Source organism: Herpailurus yagouaroundi, unplaced genomic scaffold, assembly GCF_014898765.1.
Source record: "Herpailurus yagouaroundi ecotype Mexico unplaced genomic scaffold, PumYag 557, whole genome shotgun sequence".
NCBI classification, from domain to species: Eukaryota; Metazoa; Chordata; class Mammalia; order Carnivora; family Felidae; genus Herpailurus; species Herpailurus yagouaroundi.
The window spans coordinates 485,985-505,284 of NW_024412774.1; the positions used below are offsets into that span (position 1 = coordinate 485,985).

The 19,300-nt window shown below is 50.6% G+C and overlaps 2 protein-coding genes across 10 annotated transcripts in view; both read right to left on the minus strand.

Annotated features, from left to right (window-relative positions):
• On the minus strand, nucleotides 1-5,612 carry LOC121023370 (zinc finger and SCAN domain-containing protein 1-like). The gene is made up of 2 exons (XM_040465185.1): nucleotides 5,588-5,612; nucleotides 1-5,469 (listed from the first exon to the last, which is right to left on the minus strand). Exons 1-2 carry the CDS (start codon nucleotides 5,610-5,612, stop codon nucleotides 4,472-4,474), a joined length of 1,023 nt encoding a protein of 340 aa, XP_040321119.1. The 3' UTR covers nucleotides 1-4,471.
• Nucleotides 1-19,300, minus strand: part of ZSCAN1 (zinc finger and SCAN domain containing 1) — a 22,954-nt gene continuing 3,654 nt past the window's right edge. For all 9 annotated transcript variants that reach the window (XM_040465300.1, XM_040465301.1, XM_040465299.1 and 6 more), the window contains 3 exons: nucleotides 12,654-12,733; nucleotides 5,966-6,077; nucleotides 1-5,763 (listed from right to left, as the gene is read on the minus strand). In XM_040465300.1, the coding sequence (XP_040321234.1) occupies nucleotides 5,624-5,763; nucleotides 5,966-6,077; nucleotides 12,654-12,733 (332 nt within the window). In that variant the 3' untranslated portion in view covers nucleotides 1-5,623. The remainder of the gene's footprint in view (nucleotides 5,764-5,965; nucleotides 6,078-12,653; nucleotides 12,734-19,300) is intronic.

The window sequence follows — 19,300 nt, forward strand, 5'->3', positions numbered from 1 at the left end:
TTATGGATAGCACAACTTCATTACATTCTAATTTTGTTAAATTGTTTGACATATACATTTAAATATATTACAGCATTTATCCTTGTGGATATATTTCATCCTTTAAACAAAAAATCATTTTGGGAGCCTCAGAACCTAGCAGTGCCCAGGCCTCTTCTCCTCCCAGAGGTCCTGGCTTCAGTGGGAAGGAGGGTGGTCTGTTTTCCTCTGGTTCCCTGGAGCGTGAGATGATGAGGATTTGCGCTGCATCACAGCACCCAGTGCCTGGCCCAGCAGATGCTCTGTGACAAGAGCTGGAGGACAGACGAGCCTGGGAAGTGTCCTAGTGGGCAGGTGTTGGGGTCTTGCAGGGGACGCTGGCAGAGGAAGGCACAGGGTGAGCCAAGCATGCAAGGAGTGAGGAGAAAGAGAAGAGAGGGGCTGGTGCTCTATCTCACTACAGCTTGAGCAGCATCTTGGGACTAGGCAGGCCGGGCAATTAACTCAGTTTGGCGGCTTTGGTGAATCGGGATTCGGAGGAGCGACTCTCCAGGCCCAGGGCCCTGGGCCACATCCTTGCCCCTGTCAGCCAAGGCAGAGGGTGTTGAGGGGAGCCTTCCATGGTGCTGTCAGCTCCCCTCCTCAGAGGTCCAGGTAAGGCTTCCTTGGCTGATTACTGCAGCCCTGCGGTGGGGTCTTGGCAGCGGCTGCAGCTCACATACTCCTTTGGTCACCATTCACCCATTCTCACTCACGAAGGGCTGCTCTGGGCCAGGTGCTGGTAAAATGCTGCAGTGAAGACTTTTCTAAGCAGAGGAGGCATCCCTCGAGGAGGTGAGGAGGCCCAGCATACGAGTCATTGTGGAGACAAGCAGGAACTGAGTGGGCACAGGAGGCCAGCCTCCACCACCCCAGTGCCAAGAGCTACTGACGTGGGAAGAGATTCGAGGGAACTGGTCTGCTGGGCTTTATGTCATCTCAGCGTGTCTGTTTCAGAAGGATCTTGCTGGCTGTGGGTATTGGATGGGATGGAGGGGAGTGGACTGGAGGCAGAGTTCGGCTAGACACAGCTGCAGTCATCCAAAGATGGAGAAAAGACGATAGAAGAGAGGGAGGCGGGCACAGTTCAGTGCAGAGGAGAAACTGGAACAGGGCAAGCTTGGGGCCTTGGAGGGTGGAGAGACGGCATAGGGGAGGCTGTTGGTTTTCTTTCGCACTAGGGTTCTTTGGACAAGCTCAGGTGGAGGACTGAGGGACACCAGGCAGATGTCACTGGAGGGCAGTTGGTCCGTGGGATGCCGAGGCAGACATCTTCGGAGAATTCACGCAAGGATGGCTGGGGGCGGGGGGGGGGGGGCATGGCAGTTAGGGATCTGACTGATGCCTTCCTGGCAGCAGCCCCCACTCTCTCCTGCAATCCTGCTCCATCTCAGAGAGCTATGAACATGCCTCTGACTTAGGGGGATCGGAATGGAAACTGCATTGGAATAAACTCCTGGTCACCAACCAGTGGGGACACTGGATAATCCTGTCCATCGTGTGTGCTGTACCTGAAGACTCAGGCTGACTGTGGGGTCAAGACCCTCTCCCCCACCTTGCCACCTGAGCTTCGAAGAAGAAACTCCGCCTCAGCAGGATGAGAAAGAAGGTGCTTGGGAAGGGAGCTGAAGCTCACAAGAAATTAAGGCATGGAGTAGAGCCGGAAGCCCTCAGTGAGGATAAGCCAGGATGCTGTAGCGAGGCAAGAACAAGGTCCGGAGGCCCAGCTAGAGAGAGCTCCAAGAAGGCAAGTGCAGCAAATAGCGCGAAGGCAGCAGAGGGACCTGCATGGCCCGGGAAGGTGCCAGGGGACACAGGCTACGGATGGGTGCAGGAAGGAGGCAGCTTGGTCGAGAAGCAGCAGTGGGCTGGGCGGGGCAGGTCCAGAAGAGTTTTCCAGTTGAAAGGCGACTTATGGATGATTTAAAGGAGAAGGTCTCTGCTTATGTGGGGTCAGAGTCAATCCAACACTATCCAAGTTCAAAAAAAAAAAAAAGACACTTGTAAGGCTTTTGTTGGCATGGGGGCAAGTGGTGCCCAGCGATGAAGGGGTAGGGATGGATGTCAAGCTGAATCCAGATGCACATGGGCCATCCCCAGCAGTGGTGGGGTGAACTGAGGCACCTGGGTGATCCAACACCTGCTCTGGGGAGATCCAGGGTGACCATAATGCCAGATTTTTATGTGACATCTATGGTTTGAAAAATGTTTGCATTTATCTTTAAAAAAAACAAAAACACAAAGGTCATTCTGTGAGTCAAACGGAAACGTGTGCAGGTCAGTTTTGGTCAGTCCTGAAAATCCTGCCTAAAATCTTCCAGAAAGCAAGCAGATTAGTAGGTGTCAAGGGCTGAGAGAGGGGAGGTGGGAAGTGACTGCTAGTGGGTATGGGGAACCCATTTTGGGAATGATGAAAATGTACCAGAATACATGGGTTGCACGACCCTATGCATGTACTTAATGCCATCGAATTGTGCATTATGAGTAGTTAAAATGGCACGTTTTAAGTTGTGTGTACTTTATCATAAAAAAAGAGTGAAAAAGGAAAAGGTGGGCTGGGACAAAAAAAAAAAGAAGAAGAGGAAAGGGAAAGACCACATAGAAGAGCCCTGCGTTTGTGCCAGGCTCCCAGGGTCTGTGAGGGCAGGCGGTGGCCTTCCCGGGAGTGCAGATGGGCCGGCAGGTGAAGGGCGCCCCCCGGAAAAGCTCCTGGAACTGGCGCTGGCGAAGCTCCTCTTCTGTCGCCTGCGGAACACAGACGGCGGACTGCCCAGCTGAGCGCGGCGCTGGGGGTCGCTGTCGCCCAAGGAACGCGGCAGGCGTGGCGACACCCAGACAAGCGGCGGGTCCCGGGTCGCCTGCAGGATGAGTCCGCCAGGGGTCGCTGTCGCCCGGGGAACGTGGTGGCGGGGGTGGCCGGTCCCAGGTTGTTCAGCTAGACGAGCCCTTCGGTGGTCGCTGTCATTCGGTTAGGTAAGCGGTAGGCGCGGCGACACCCGGGAGATAAGGTGGGTGTCCTGTCGTCCCACAGGACAAGCCCCCCGGGGGGGGGGGTCACTGTCACCTGGGGTAAGCGGCAGGCGCGGCAACACCCAGAGACGCGGCGGGTCCCGGGTGACCTGTAGGACGAGTCCACCGGAGGTCGCTGTTACCCGAGGGATGCGGCGGCGGGGGTAGCAGGTCCTGGGTCGCTCCGCTGGACTAGTTCGCAGAGGGTCGTTGTCACCCGGGGTAAGCGGCAGGCGCGGCGACACCTGGGAGACGCGGTGGGTCGCGGGTCGCCCCACAGGACGAGCCCCTCGTGGGTCGCTGTCACCCGGGTTAAGCGGCAGGTGCGGGGACGCCCGGGGGATGCGGTGGGTCCCGGGTCGTCCCGCAGGACGAACACCCGGGGGCCACTGTCACCTGGGGAACGGGGCAGGCGCGGCGACACCCAGAGACGCAGCGGGTCCTGGGTTGCCTGCTGGACGCGTCCGCCAGGGGTCGCTGTCACCCGGGGGACGCGGCAGGGGGGATGGCGGGTCCCAGGTCCCTCCGCTGGACGAGTTCGCAGAGGGTCGCTGTCACCCGGGGTAAGCAGTAGGCGCGGCGACACCCGGGAGACGCGGTGGGTCCCAGGTTACCCCGCAGGACGAACACCCGGGGTCGCTGTCACCCGGGGAACGGGGCAGGCGCGGCGACACCCAGACACGCGGTGGTTCCTGGGTTGCCTGCAGGACGAGTCCGCCAGGGGTCGCTGTCACCCGGGGGACGCGGCGGCGGGGATGGCGGGTCCCAGGTCACTCCGCTGGACGAGTTCGCAGAGGTTCGTTGTCACCCCGGGTAAGCGGCAGGCGCGGCGACACCCGGGAGACGCGGTAGGTTCCGGGTCGCCCCGCAGGACGAGCCCTTCGTGGGTCGCTGTCACTCGGGGTAAGCGGCAGGCGCGGCGACACCCAGAGACGTGGCGTGTCCCGAGTCGCCTGCAGGACGAGTCCGCCAGGGGTCGCTGTCGCCCGGGGAACGCGGCGGCGGGGGTGGCGGGTCCCGGGTCGCTCCGCAGGACTAGCCCTTCGGTGATTGCTGTCACTCGGGGTAAGCGGCAGGCGCGCCCGGTTCTGGGGTCGCCCCGCAGTATGTGTCCGCCGAAGGTCGCTGTTACCTGGAGAACGGGGCGGTGGCTCCCGGGTCGCCCCGCAGGACGAGTCCGCCGAAGGTCGCTGTCACTCGGGGTAAGAGGCAGGCGCGGCGACACCCAGAGACGCGGCGGGTCCGGGTCGCCCCGCAGGACGAGTCCGCGAGGGTCGCTGTCATCCGGGGGACACGGCGGCAGGGAAGCGGGTCCCGGGTCGCCCCGCAGGATGAGCCCACCGAGGGTCGCTGTCACCGGGGAGGGGGGGGACGCGGTGGGTCCCGGGTCGCCCCGCGGGACGAGCCCGCCGGGGGGTCGCTGTCACCCGGGACGCACGTCCGCTCACTGCGTGGCGTGCAGCTTCTGGTGGTCGAGGAGGTGGACCATCCAGGGGAAGGCCTTCCCGCAGACGCCGCACTCGAAGGGCCGCTCGCGACCGGAGGGCTCGCGGCGGCCCGAGGGCTCGCGGCGGCCTGAGGTCTCGCGGCGGCCCGAAGGCTCCCGGCGGCCGGAAGGCTCCGCGCGGGCGGAGGGCTCCCCGAGACCGGAGGGCTCCCCGAGACCGGAGGGCTCCTCGAGACCGGAGGGCTCCCCGCGGCCGGAGGGCTCCCCGAGACCCGAGGGCTCCCCGCGGCCGGAGGGCTCACCGCGCCGGCCTCCATCCGAGTCCTGGGCCTGCCCTGCCGCTTCCTGGGGGTCGGCCTCTCCTGGCTCCTCGCCCCCGCTCCGGCGGGGCCTCTTGGGCAGCGGCTCCAGCAGGTGGATCTTCCGATGCTCCCCCAGGACAGAGGCGTGCAGGAAGGTTTTGCCGCACTCAGGACACGAGAAGGGCCCCTCTTCCAGGTGGCGCTTTTGGTGCTCCATGAAGTGGGTGACCCAGGTGAAGACCTCCCCGCATTCGGCGCACGCGAAGGGCCGCGTCCCTGGGGGGACTGGCGGCGCCGCTGAGCTCCCGGAGGAGGGGGCAACAGCCGGTCGCCCTGACTCTTCGGGGGAGGCTTTGGTGTCTTTGAGTAAGGGCAGGTGGGTGCTGCTGGCATCACGGTCCCCAAGTCCCTTTTGGGGACTACTGCTCTGAGCACTTGGGAGGGTGAGGTCTGCAACCAGGCTGGGCTGAGGGCGTGGGTGCAGGGGCTTCTCTGGAGCAGGCCCTTGGCCCGCAGTGCCCTGAAGCACAGTGTCCCTGGGGGCAGCCCCTGACTGCCAGGCACTCCCTTCGGCCTGGGGAGTGTCCTGGGCCAGCCTGGGGAGACAGTGCCTGTTTTCGAGGGCTCTGTCCCGGACCTGCCCACAGGGAGGCTCATCCCAGACACTAGGCTTCACAGGCAAGCAGCCCAGGCCTGGGGAGGGTAAGGGAAAAGGGTTGTTAGCGAAGGGACAGAGGCTGGAGGCCACACTGCCTCCCTGCCCCTGCTCCCCAAAGGCTGCAGAGAAGGGCAGGCAGCCAGCTGCTGGTACTCAGTAGAGCCTTCTTGTTCTCCATCTTTCCCTCTCTTAAGATAAAGGGGCACGTGGGGTTGGGGGCAGATCCCACAGCCCCGGGGCCCCCTTGTCCTCACCTGGGCAGGCTGCTGAAGGGACCCCATGCTGCAGCATCCTCAGTCTGTCTGCCTTCATGCTGGGAGGCTGAAGCCCTGGTCAAGGGGTGGAAACGTTTGAGTAGCTGTTGGGGCAGGGGGTGCCAATATCAGTCCCCACTGTTGGTGTGCACAATCTGGAGGAGGTATAGAGTTAATCACCAAAGCTCCCCCCCCCCACCCCCAACACTGCCATCAGCAAAGTCTAACCCTTGCCAGGCCCCAGTCCTCAGGATTGCTGTAGGACCCAAACACTCACCGAGTGAGCCCAGGGTGCAGGATGCCTCGGCCCCCACCCTGGTGTGGGGACTCCGCTGGGGCTGGGCAGGCTGCAGCCACTCGCCCTCCTGGGGGAGCCCCAGCTCCGATGCCTGGAATGGCAAACACAGTCCCATTCAGCAACTGCCCCATGCCACCCACAGCTTGGAGCAGCCACCAGAGAGCCATCCACCCAGTGCCACCACAGCAGAGGGACAGACACCATTGCCTCCTTTCAAAAATCCAGGAATAGCGAAACTAAAGCCACTGCCTCCCCCCCAAAAAAGGTGCCCCCCCCAAAAAAAAAGCCACCAAACCAATAAATAGTAGTTAGTAACAGTTTATTGTGCATATAGGAATAGTCTGTGAACTGAGAGCTTTCAAATCCAAGATTGATAGGAAGTTTGGAGGCTTATACAGTGAAAGTGAGGAAGGCATTTTAACTTTTTTGGTGACAGTTATTACCTTTGTAATAGGTAATACTGGGGTTTTCCAGTGGCAGGGGTTGACTCAAAGTGATTATTCTTACACTGCATTTAGGAAGATGACCTAAGTTTCTTTAATAACCACCAGAGGCATTTGCACAAGGTGGCCCAGATTATAATTCACTTGTTTTGCAGAACACACTAAATTAAGTTTCACTTACTGTGGCTTTAAGTGGCTTTGTCTGCTCAGGGAATGTTCAGATCTGGTTTCCTTTTTTATTTAATTTTAACATCCCAAATGCACATTCCCAGAGGGCTGTTACTAGGACATAATTTGAGACACCCCCCCCCTTGCAAAATGGAAATACAAGGCTCCCTTGTGATGTGTTTTATGTGTCCAGTTCTGTGTCAATGTGACTAGGCTAAGGGATGACCTGATCGCTGGTAAAATATCATTCCTGGTATCTGTGGGGATGTCTCCAGGGAAGACCAGCATTTATACTAGTAGTCTGAGTAAAGGTCATCCTCACCAATGTGGGTGAACATCACCCAATCCTTTGAGGGCCCAAGTTGAACATGAAGGCAGAAGGGTGCCTTTATGCTCTCTGCTTGAGCTGGGACAGCCACCTTCTGCCCTCAGATATTGGACCCCACCTTGATTATTGGCCTTTGGACTCAGACTGGGACTCCTCGGGTCCTCAGACCTTTGGACTTGAGATGGAATCCCCACCAGAAGATCAGGGACTTCTTGGCCTTCATAATCATGTGAGCCAGTTCCTTATAGTAAGTCTCTCTGCACTTGATCTTCGCCAAAAGGCCAAGAAGCAACAGTAAATCTCTCTGTATGTCTATATAAATCCTTCTGGTTTTGTTTCTGTGGAAAACCCTAACTAATACACCCTCACTTGAAAACCATTGACAATTTCATGGCAACAAGGTGGCATTAAGAAGAGTCCTATGTATGGAGTCAGGTCAATATCACTTATGGGGTTCTGAACTGTTCCTCACAGCTGCACTGTCCCTGAGAACAAGCGCGGCGGGCCCCCCCCCGCCCAGGGTGGTGAGCAGCAGTGAGGCTCTAGGTCTCATCTGTCACCAAAGCACTCCTGTCACCCATCCCGCCAATGGGTACACAGATCCCACACAAAGTGATATCAGTGCTTGCCACTGAATAGTGAGAATCTGAAACTTTCATCCAGGCTCTGGCTCCACTTGCTGTATGGCCCTGGGAGCTTTTCCTCTCTGGGTCTCAAAGGGGATATCTGCGCGACTCGCTCAGAGCTAGGCACCTGGCAAGGGCTTCGCAAACTTCCACTGTAGTGGCTGGGTCATTCAGGCTTTGTGGCTAGAGAAAGAGCACAGTGATATCCCCCAATACAAATGAACAATATTCGAGAAAGTGCATTGGGACCAACAAGAAGTGAGAAGCAGGCAGGAGGTCAAGCCCATGTTGGAAAGGCCTGTCTTTGGTTGGTCTCTGCTTTCTGCTTCTCTCAACCTACCCTCCCAGGGTGCTGGAGTGCAGGTGCAGGGTTCTAAGGCTTCCCAGAGGCCCAGACGGGACTGATAGGTGCTGGAGACTCACGGAGGGAGGGAGCTGAGGACAGGGTGCAGTGGGAGGGAATTAAGGTATAAGATTCCTCACTTTCAGGCTGGGAATATATGGATAATGTGTTTGGCTGAATTATTGATTTTCTGTCTCGTGCTAAATACTAGTTTTGATTATAAAACAACATTTATTGAATTCTATAACAGTCACCAGAGAGGCTGCCATCTGCAAGGGAGTAGGCAGGAATTCCTCTCCCTCTTCTTCCTGGTACCCCAACCACCTGAGACCTTCAGCTGCTGCCAGTCCTGCCTCCTCAGTGGCCGAGACCATGACCATGGATGGTGGAGGGGTTAAGTGAGAGAGAAAGCCCAGGATGCGTGTGCGCGCACGCGCTGGTGGGGGCGTGCTAGGGCATATTAGTCCGCCTGGCTTGGAAGCTTAGGTTGCCATGCAGAGATGTCTGCAGATATACAGACCTGGGCCAGGCACAAAAAACGGGATATTTCTGGGCCTTCTCTATATCTCCAAACACAAAAATGTCCCCAAAGTCCTGTTGGCCCTGGGGTCTGGTCATTCCAGGGACAGTGTTGGGCAATGAGTGAGATGTGAGGGCCCACATCTGTCATCTAACCAGCCAAGAAAAAGAAAATAAGAACAATGGGATATGTGAATGCCAACCAGCCTTTTACTGCTGTTGACGGATTATTGTTAATGGCGTTAGTTGAGGAAGCAGAGCTGGGTTTATGTCTAAAAAAGACTTGCCAGGGGTGGGGGTGGGACAAAATAGATGAAGGGGTCAAAAGGTACAAACTTCCAGTTATAAAAAAGGTAATTCCTGGGGCTGTAACATACGGATTGGAGATTATAGTTGATAATATATTGTAGATTTAAAAGTTGCTAAGAGTAAATCTTAAAAGTCCTCATCACAAGGAAAAAAATGGTAACTGTGTGGTGATGGATGTTAACTGGACTTATTGTAGTTGATCATTTTGCAATATATACATATATTGAATCATTATGTTGTACACCTGATACATATTAATTGATGTTACACATCAGTTATATCAATTAAAAATTAAAAAGAAAAAGATGTTATAGATACAGTTGGGGGAAAAAAAAAAAGTCCTTGAAGCCCAGACCCTAATTGCAGTGCATGGAGATGGAGTGTGAGCATGTGTGTGATTTCCAAGGGGAGAATTCAGGATAGAAAAGGGATTTTCATCAACACATCTGGCTATGTGTCAGGCACTTGTGGCCCATCTGGGGCTGACTTATCCATCATGTGCCAGAAATATAATGCCCAGAGCCCATGAAACTTTTTGGAGAAAGGGGTTTCTCATGATAATGTTTTAATTTCTTTTAAAAGCTGACACAAACACAAAATGAACATAGCAACTATTCCAGCCTGGAACATATTCATCTTTATACCAAACGGTCATAAAATACAACTTTTACTATTTTGTGGAAGCTCATGAGTATAACTTTGATATGATATTTATGGGGCAAAAATTCTTAGGACCCACGAAATTCCTAACACAACCCTGGGTTCATTGTCCTCTCTACTTTGGTGTATGCAGTGTGTATTGATTTTTTATGGCTGCTGTAACAAATCATGACAAACTTAGCGGCTGAAAACAACACAGATTTCTCTCACAGCTCTGGAGGCCAGAAATCAGTTTCTCTGGGCTAAAGTTAGAGTTGGCCAAGGCTCATTCCTTCTGAAGGCTCTCCAGGGATGGTCTGTTCCCTGGACTTTTCTCAGCTTCTAGACACATCCACATTCTTTGTTTTATGGCCGTCCCTCCATTTTCACTACCTCTGTGCACAGGCCACTGCCCTGTCTCCTGTTGTTAAACCTCCTTCTGCCTCCCTCTTTTAAGTACACTTGTGATTACATTTAGAATCCACTCAGATAGTCCAGGATAATCTCCTCTGCTCACATTCCATACTTAATCACCTGCAAAGTCCCTTTTGCCACCTATGGTAACATTCCCAGGTCCCAAGGATGAGGACATGGACATTTGGTGGGGCCAAGGGGGTTGGTGGAGTCATTATTCATCCTGCCACACGGTGTGTGTTTGAAGTTTTCCACGATAAAAAGTTTTACAAAAAGATACTTGAAAATATATTTCTAGGGTGCCTGGGTGGCTCAGTCGGTTAAGTGTCTGACTCTTGGTTTCGGCTCAGGTCGTGATCTCCTGGTCGTGAGATTGAGCCCTAAGTAGGGCTCCACGTGCTGAGCATGGAGCCTGCTTGGGATTTACTCTCTCCCTTTCTCTCAGTCTCTCCTCTCCCCTCTCAAATAAAGAAATAAACAAAAAAGATATTTCCTCCTGCAAGCCTAAAACAAGACAACTAATAACTCTTTTTTCCCTCTCAGCCATAGCAGGTCAGAGATAGAAACTCACACAGGTGAGTTCAAGGGCGGGGATGATCTGCCGGTGATGTCTACAAAGGTACACATGTTTCTTTGGTGGGATGGGCTCTTCTGCTGAGGGTGGGTGGATTATTCATCTTTTGTCTCATGTTTTCGTTTAGATGTCTTTCTTTTATTGTTGTTAATTAACTAAAGATGAAAACGGTCTCCAGGCAGAAGAACATAGTGGCCAGAGAAGAAACAAAATACAGACTGGTGGGTCCTTCAAAAAACCAGCCATGCAAATCAAACCTCAAAATGATGCTAGACCCCAGTAGCATGAGTGGGGTGGTCTCTGGGGATACACAAGGGACTGGACTTTGGCTTGATGGGAAATATTCTCATTTTTAATGGTTCTTTCATTTAACTTATCTTAATTTTACTTAATTGTATAAAATTGTTGTGTGTATGTGTGTGTGTGTGTGTGTGTGCGTGTATGTATGTATGCGTGTGTATGCACACATGTTCATATGCAGGTGTGAATTTTAACACATATATAGATTCATGAAACTACTACCACAGTCAGGACCAGAATGGTCCCAGCACCTGGGGAAAACCCCCTCATGCTGGCCCCATATAGTCACACGTTTCATCAACCCAGAACTCCTGCCTGGTGTCCACTGATCTGTTCTCTGTGGCTATCATTTTGTCTTTTCAAGATTGTCATATAAATGGGATTTCATAGTATGTACCTATTGAGATTAACTGTTTTGATAGCATAGTGGCCTTCAGATCCATCCAAGTTGTGTGTGAATCAAGAGTTTCTTCCATTATGTTGCTGAGTAGTATTCCATGGTGTGCAGGATAAGTGAGTGTTTATCCAATCACAGGGACATGTAGGTTGTTTCCAGTTTGGGGCTATTACAAACAAATGCTATGAATATTTGTGTACAGGTTTTTGTAGGAACATGAGTTTTTGTTTCATTTGGGTAAACACCCAGTCCCAGGAGGGGGATTGCTGGGTCATATGTCATGTATATACTTAACTTTATAAGAAACAATCAAACCATTTTTCCATTTTCCATTCCTACCAGCAATGAAACAGTTCCAGTTTTTCCACATCCTTGCCAGCACTTGGTGCTGTCCCTCTTTCTACTTTTAACCATTCCAGCAGGTGTGTAATGATGTCTCACCGTGGTTTTAATTTGCATTTCCCTGATGGCTAGTGATCTTCCATCTTCCAAATGTGCTCATTGTGATATTCCCATTTTTAAAAGGTAAGCACATGACTCCTGTCCTTTTTCTCTCTGAGCACGGACATAGAAAACACAAGGAAGCCAAAGATGCTTCCAGGTTGCTTGTGAATGGTGTAGAGGGGCTTGGGAGGGGAAGATGGCGGTATGGATCATGAATGAGGGGGGCCACACGACCCTGTATGAAAGGCAGGATGCCTCATGGACACCCAGGCTGACAGCCACCTGCAGGGGATGAAGATCCTGACAGGGGTTTTGCACGGAGGGTTAACATTTCAGAGGGGCAGATTAGTGAGAGACAGAGGGGCCTGTGGTCTCGGAAAGGGTGAGGTCACAGAGGTGACAGGAGGTGAGAGCAAGGTGCTGTGAATCTGGTGCCAGGGGGGAGGAAATGTGGTTTGGCTTTTGTTTCTTTTGTGATTTACCTGTTAACAAATCTACATGGTCTTCCCTGCTCCCCCATGCCCCCCCCACCCGGTTTTAATCACTCCGGTCCCTGCTGGAGGCCTGTCCCCATCACTCGGTGAGTGCCAGCCACACCAAGTTTCCCTGGGTCCCTGACACACACTTGATCCCAGGTCCCCTCTCACTTGGGGCCTTTGCAGGAACAGATCTTGCTGCCAGGGACACCCTCTCAGAGTCTTTCCTGGCTCCTCCAAGAATCCACAGGGCTTTCTGGTATAAGACTACTACAGAGAGTAACACAGATGGGACCCAGGCCAGGGCCCCCAGGCACCTATGTGCCGGCACTTGGGAGTGGTAGCACCAGAAATCTTTCGACTGCCCAGCATGTAGTCGTGGGCTACAGCATCTGGCTTGTGTCTGGGAAAGGACTGGATGAGGGCCCAAGTGGAGGGGGATAAAGATGGTGTCTGTGATGTCTGCAGCAAAGCACAGCCCTATTTTACTGTATTTGGCCCGGCATTGAGCCCCAGCAGGTTTTGGGATTTGTGGGACCACTTAGAGGTGTGGAGTTCAGGCTTCTTGGGAGTGTTGGGGACAGCCTTGCACAGAGCTTGGGTGGGATGTCCTTGAGCCTGTCACAGCACTGATGCCCGTGGTGCCCTGGGAATGTAGGAGCATGGAGCCAGGGGCCCTGGGCTCACCTGGCATGGGTCTTTCTGGTTCTTCCCGTCTTCCTCCTCGCTGATGCTCCCGTCCTGGTGGTCGGTGAGAGATACCAGAACTGGGTGGGAGAAAGGGATGGTGAGAGGCTTGTGGGCCCAGAGCCCCCAAATCCCCCAGGTTTCCTGCACCAGGAGGGCAACACATCCCAGGAACATCTCTGAAGACCCCCAGTGAGGCCAAGGTAAGAGCAATAGTGTGTCACTGCCTCCATCCTTCCAACAAGCTTCTAAATGCAGCCCCACCCCACCTCCTGCTCCAGACCTTTCCACGGCTGCCAGGCATGCCATGGTGATCCCAGAGGCAGCCGAGGACAGGTCTTCTCACCCAACACTCCATGCCCATGTGTGCTCCTGAGAGGCCCATGAAGAGGACATATCCTGTAGCACTAACATGAAAAGCCTGGACAGAAGTCTTTATGAGGTGGAATGTGGTCAGGTAGCAAAGACGGTTGAAGCAGAGCCCCCTTGGATCTACCACAAAACACATTGTAGAGGGACAAAAGCCAGGGCAGAATAACAGTTAACAGAAGGGACACCATTTATAGAAGGTTTAGGACTTGGGAAACAGAGCCATACACTGTTATGGATACAAAATAAGAGGAAAAAGTACAAACATGCACATGCAATGAGAGATTCAAGGCTTTGCCTCTGGAGCAACAGGGAGAGTAGGGTTGAGAGGAATGTGAGGGGACATGAGGATCCAGTGAACCCCACAGTGTGTCATTTCTTCAAATCAAGCTGCCTTTCAGGAGGTTAGGCTCTGAGATGGCTTCATGGCAGTTACACAGGTGTTCATAATAATACTTTCCATAGTTTTATAGGCTCAAAATGTGTCATATAAAAAGCAAACTGTAGTTTTGGAAAGAAATTTGGCAGTTCCTCAAAAAGTTATACATAGAGTTACCATAGGACCTAGCACTTTTCCTCCTTAGGTGTGTTCCCAAGGGAGATGAAAATATGTCCACACAAGTATCTGTATGTGAATGCTCATAGCAGGATTGTTCATCATAGCCCCAAAGTGGAAACAACCCAAATGTCCATCAGCTGATAAATGGAGAAACAAACTGTGGTATATCCATACAATGGGGTATTATTCAGCCATAAAAAAAAAAAAAAAAAAAGAAGTACTGATATATTTTACAACACGGATGAATCTTGAAAACCTTATGCTAAGTGAAAGAAGCCAGACACAAAAGGCCACATATTGTGTGATTTCATTTATATGAAATGTACAGAACAGACAAATCCATAAAGACAAAAAGTAGATTAGATTAGGGGGGAGAAGAGAATGGGGAGTGACTGCTAATGGTCTGAGGTTTACTTTTGGAGGGAGTAAAATGTTTTGGAATTAGATGGTGATAATGGTTGCACAACTCTGTGAATATATGAAAAATCACTGAATTGTGTATTTTTAAGTGGGTGAATTATATGGTATGGAAATTATGTTTCAATAACATTATTATTTTTAAAAAGCAAACAGGAAGGTAACATTACCAAAAAACGGCAGAGTAGGGAGCTCCCAAAGTCAATCCCTCCACAATTAAGCATCCACAATTAAGCAACAATTAAGCTGGCAAAAACTTCCAGACTTAACTTTTTGGGAACTTGAATTTGATTTAAAAAAAAAAAAACAAAAAAACAAGGATGAGGGAATGCTTAATGAAGAAAGAAGCTATTGAATTTCAACTAGAAGGTTTTGTGGCATTTTTACTTACCTGCCTACCAACCCCACTCCCCAGCTAAAAGGGGCTGTGGGGATGGCAATCCATATTATTGGTGTGGCTTGCTGAAGCCACAGGGGGCAGGACATATCTTGTTCCCAAAGAATTGCATTTGTGTGTTTTGACCTGTCTGGTGACTCTCTGAAGGATTGGGTCAGGAGGTTGCCTTCCTTATGCCCTCTCAGAACCCTCAGGACTGGAGTGGCCTCCTGAACAGCATTTGCCAAAAGCATTTAAAGGCACATACTAGTCACAACCTGACATACTAGTCACCTGAAACAAGGGATAAGTGGAGCAAGCAGCAGTGAGACCAAAATGCCTAGGAAAGAAGAGTCTGGAGAAAGAAGTACATGTAGGAATAAGGACTTTACTAGAGAGTCTAGCAGGCCATGCATATGCTCAGGGCTAAACACATGGTAGGAAACATGAGAAGATCCCAAGCTTTCATCTCTGGTTGATCTTTAGGCCCCATTAACTGGGAAGTGAAGACTTAAAGATAGTTGTAAATGGAGTGGCTAAGCATTGAAGGAGGACCTCAACTCAGAGCCAACCAACAAAAACCAGGAGAGTTTTGTTTTGTTGGCTCCAGGCATTTAAGGAAATCTCTGTCACATCACTAGCTAACCACTAAATTCGTGAAACAGAAACTTTAGTAAGCACACACAACAAAGAATGTAGTTTTTACAAAATAGTTCAAAAATAGTTTAAAGAAGTTATCAAAATAAACAATTAAATCCACAATAAGCATAAACAGGCCCTGGAGAGGGAAGAGAATCTGATATCCAGAGTTATCACATTATATTATCAAATACTAAAAATGCCCAGTTTCCAACAACAAATTAAGAAGCATACAAAGAACCAAGAAAGTATATCTCATTCACAAGAATAAAAGAAACTAATGGAAACTATCCTCGAGGAAGCCCAGACATTGGACTTAACTAGACAAAGATTTGAAATCAACTGTCTTAAATACCTTCAAAGAGCTAAAGGAATACATAAACAAAGAGCTATCAAAAATCAGGGTAATTGTGTTCTCAACAAATAAAGGATATCAATAAGGAGAAACTATAAAAAGGAACCAAATAGAAATTCTGGAGCAGAGTATAAGAACTAAAATGAAAAATTTGCTAGAGAGGTTCAACAGCAGATTTAAGCTGGCAGAGAAAAGGATCAGTAAACTTGAAGATAGGTCAATTAAAATTGTACAGTCTGAGGAGAAGAAAGATGAACAGGGCCTAAGGGACTTGTGGGAACACCATAAAACATACCAACAGACATATAGTGGGAATCCCAGAAGGAGAAGATCAAAAGAGAGTGAAAATATTTTTAAAAGTAATGGCTGGAAACTTCCTAAAATAGATACAATACATGAATCTACACATTCAAGAAGCTGAACAAACTCCAGTAGGATGAACTCAAAGAGACCCACACTGAGACATGCTATAATCAAACTCTCATGTGGTTCCACATATCAGAATCAAGCTTCGTACTGCACCATATTAATAGATCACATGATCATCTCAATTGACGAGGAGAAAGCATTTGATGTAAGCCAGCACCCTTTCATGATACAGCATCATAATTTTGAGGGACTGAAAGCTTACCCCCAATCAAGAATGAGGCAAGTATGTTTGCTTTTACCACTTCTATTGAACATTGTACTGGAAGTTCTAGCCAAAGCAATTAGGCAACAAAAAGAAAAAAAAAAAAAGGCATCTAAATTGGAGAGGAAGGGGTGCCTGGCTGGCTCAGTGGGTGGAGTGTGTGACTCTTGATCTGGGGGTTGTGAGTTTGAGCCCTGCGTTCGATGCAGAGACTTCTTAAAAATAAAATCTTAAAAAAAAAAAAATAAATTGGAAAGGAAGAAGAAAAACTATCTATATTCACAGATGGCATGAGCTAATTAGTGAATTCAGCAAAGTTACAGGACACAATATCAACACATAAAAATTAGTGTGTTTCTATAAACACCAGTGAACAACCCCAAAAGGAAACTAAGGAAATTTCATTTATAATAAGAATCAGTTCCACTTATAGACTCAAAAAGAATAAAATACTTAGGAATAAATTTAGCCTGGGAGGTACAAGGCTTGTACATTGAAATCCGGAAAACTGCTGAAAGGAATTAAAGAAAAATAACATGATTATTTATTATTATTAAACACATTCTGTGTTCATGGATTAGAAAATTTAATATTATTAAGACAGCAAAATTATTTAGTGATCTACAGGTCCAATGTAATCCCTGTAAATACCCCAACAGCCTTTTTTCCTTCTTTGCAGAAATAAAAAGCTGGTCCTAAAATTTATATAAAATTGCCAGGGACCCAGAATAGCCAAAACAGCCCTAAAATAGGACAAAGTTGGAAGACACATACCTCTTGATTTCAAAATTTACTACAATTTTCAAAACTTGCTACAAGACAAATTTGGCATAAAGACAGACTTGTAGAATGGAAAGGAATTGAGAGTCCAGAACTAAGAGAGTCCAGAACTAAGAATCTACGGCCAATTGATTTGTCACAAATGTACCAGGACCATTCAGTGGGGAAAAGGAGTCTTTTTAACAGTGGTGCTGGGACTACTGGTAATCCACATGCAAAAGAATAAAGTTGGACCCTTACTTCATACAATATACCCAACAGTGCCTGGTGGTTGCCAAAGGCCCATCCTTGGATCTTCCTGCTGTTTCTGTTCACCTGCCTTTTCCCCTCCTGGATTGGCTGTGCACCCACTAGGTGTCTGGTATTGCCCACTGTCCAGGAACCACCTGATGGTGGATGCAGAGCTCTTGCTCTCATAAAGCTCACATAAACTAGGACAGAGAACTAGGACACATGCAGGGAAAGGATAAACCCTAAAAACATCGCAGAGGGGTAAGGACCCCGAAGAACATGAGTGGCATCTTGCAGGGCAGCCTCTCAGAGGGATGGATGTCTGAGCCAGGCCTTGAAGATGAGCTGGCTACCCCTGGATCCAGTGAGGGTCAAGGCTGCAGACTGTAGGGAGGGAAGGCCCTGGAGGCAGGTGATCAGAGCACCCAGCCAGGACAGGATCTGGGGTCAGAACTGCTGCAGGGTTGGCATAGGAGCTGACAGCTCCCTCTGCTTCTGTGTGAACAGAAGGTAGGATGATGGTTGTGGGGAGTCATTAAACTTTTGATTGCTGAGGCAACCATTTCAAATACATCCATCTGGAATAAACATATTTGCAGCTGTATGACACAGCTTCCAGCAAAAAAGGAGATAAGGAATTGGGCAGCCCCCAGTCATGGAGGTCCCTCTTTCGGAAAGCCCTGGGTAGTCCAGATAACTGACAGTTTGGGTGACCTAGTTCTCCTTTCTCACACTCTAATTACCACTCTTCTGCTTTAAATTAGCCAATAAAGAGTATATTTCTAAGACCCTAGACAGCCTCCCTCCAATAAAAGCAGAGCCCCAGGCGTGTGCTCTCTCTCCCAGTGCTCTCCCTCTTGTGCCTGAGAGCATCACTGTCAATAAACAGGCTGCAGTGGGCGCAACACTCCTGGGTACCCAGGTTCACGGCTGGGCCAGAGGGAGGGACACACTATGGACTAAAATGAGAAGAGACCTGTTCTGTTCAGATATTTTTCCAGACACCAGCCATCAGGAACTTTGAATGGAAATATTGGCTCTGTCTTCACCCTGCGGGCCACAGCGACTGGAGAGGACCACTCACAGGAAAGAGAGTCAGGCTCCCACTGGATTTCATCTGGGCTTTAGGCACCCTGTCCACAGCCCTGCCCCAGCCAGCCCCTGGGCACATCTCATCCTCAGTGTGCATCTCTTCCTGTTCCTTCCCACTCACTACCCTCCAGGAGGTTCCCCACCCAAGGAATGAAGCCTAATCTTGAGACAGCAGCATGCAGATGCCACCTGCCCATGTCCCTGACTTCTAGGCATTCACGCAGCAGGTAGAAACACCTTCTTATGCCCAGCCACCTGCTGCTCCAACTACCTCACTGTCCACAGGACCACAACTTGTGCAAAACATGTACACAATCCCCCTGCTGAAAAATGATACAGAATCTCAAGATGGCAACAGCAGAGTATTAATGCTAGCCTGGGCCTCCTAAGTGTGGCAGGCTGTGTGGGTCCACCAGGGGCCAGATGCAAAAGCTTTTTGGCCTCTTTGTCCCTGGAACAGTGAATTCCAAGGGCTACTTTATCTGCCTTGCACGTCTTCATGATGCCACAGGAACCCAGGAACAAGAGTCCATGATGGCATTCAGTGCCTTCTAACTTGGACTAGGCTCTTGCCTCTGCAAAACGGGACATGCAGCTTTCCTGAGCACGTCAGCCAGCTTCCTGCAGGCAGTGTGGAGACCTGAGACCCCTGTTTTCTGTAGATTTCAAGGCTTTTCTGAACCGAAGGCCTGAAGACACCCTGATCACAGCACCTGTGCCAGGCCCTGAGTTGACCTCCTCCAGATGTTGTGATGGGGTCTGCACTTTTGTTGACATTACTAGGAAAGAGGGAACCCATTTCATGGGCCTGGGAGGCTGGGAGTTCTACAGAGTCACAGGGGCAAGAAAGCATGAGGACAAAGCACCTGTGGGGAAGAGGGGAGCCCAGGTAGCATCAGATCCGCCTGTGGACCTTGCAGCTATCGGAGTCCCCTCCATCTGTTGAGCTCCCTCTAACACCCATTCTGTGACAACTGTGGCCCCAGGTGTCTGTCTCCACAACCAGCCTGTGGACCTCTGAGATGGGTCTGTGTCCCATGGACTGGAAGCAGGGGAGGGACTAGCCACCTCCAGGATCCCTGGACAGGGCCTGAGGTGGGAGGCACGTGGTCCACAGCATCTCGTGTGGGCTGAGGGACCCGGGGTCCTTCTGACGGAGAGCAGACAAATGCAAAGCCACAGGCCAGATGGATACATG

Bases quoted from the DNA above. Each gene is read 5' to 3' on its own strand.
- LOC121023370 (XM_040465185.1), bottom strand. From the start codon at position 5,612: ATGGAGAACAAGAAGGCTCTACTGA. The intron at 5,470-5,587 runs GTACCAGCAGCT...TACCCTCCCCAG, and splicing joins GAACAAGAAGGCTCTACTGA to GCCTGGGCTGCTTGCCTGTG.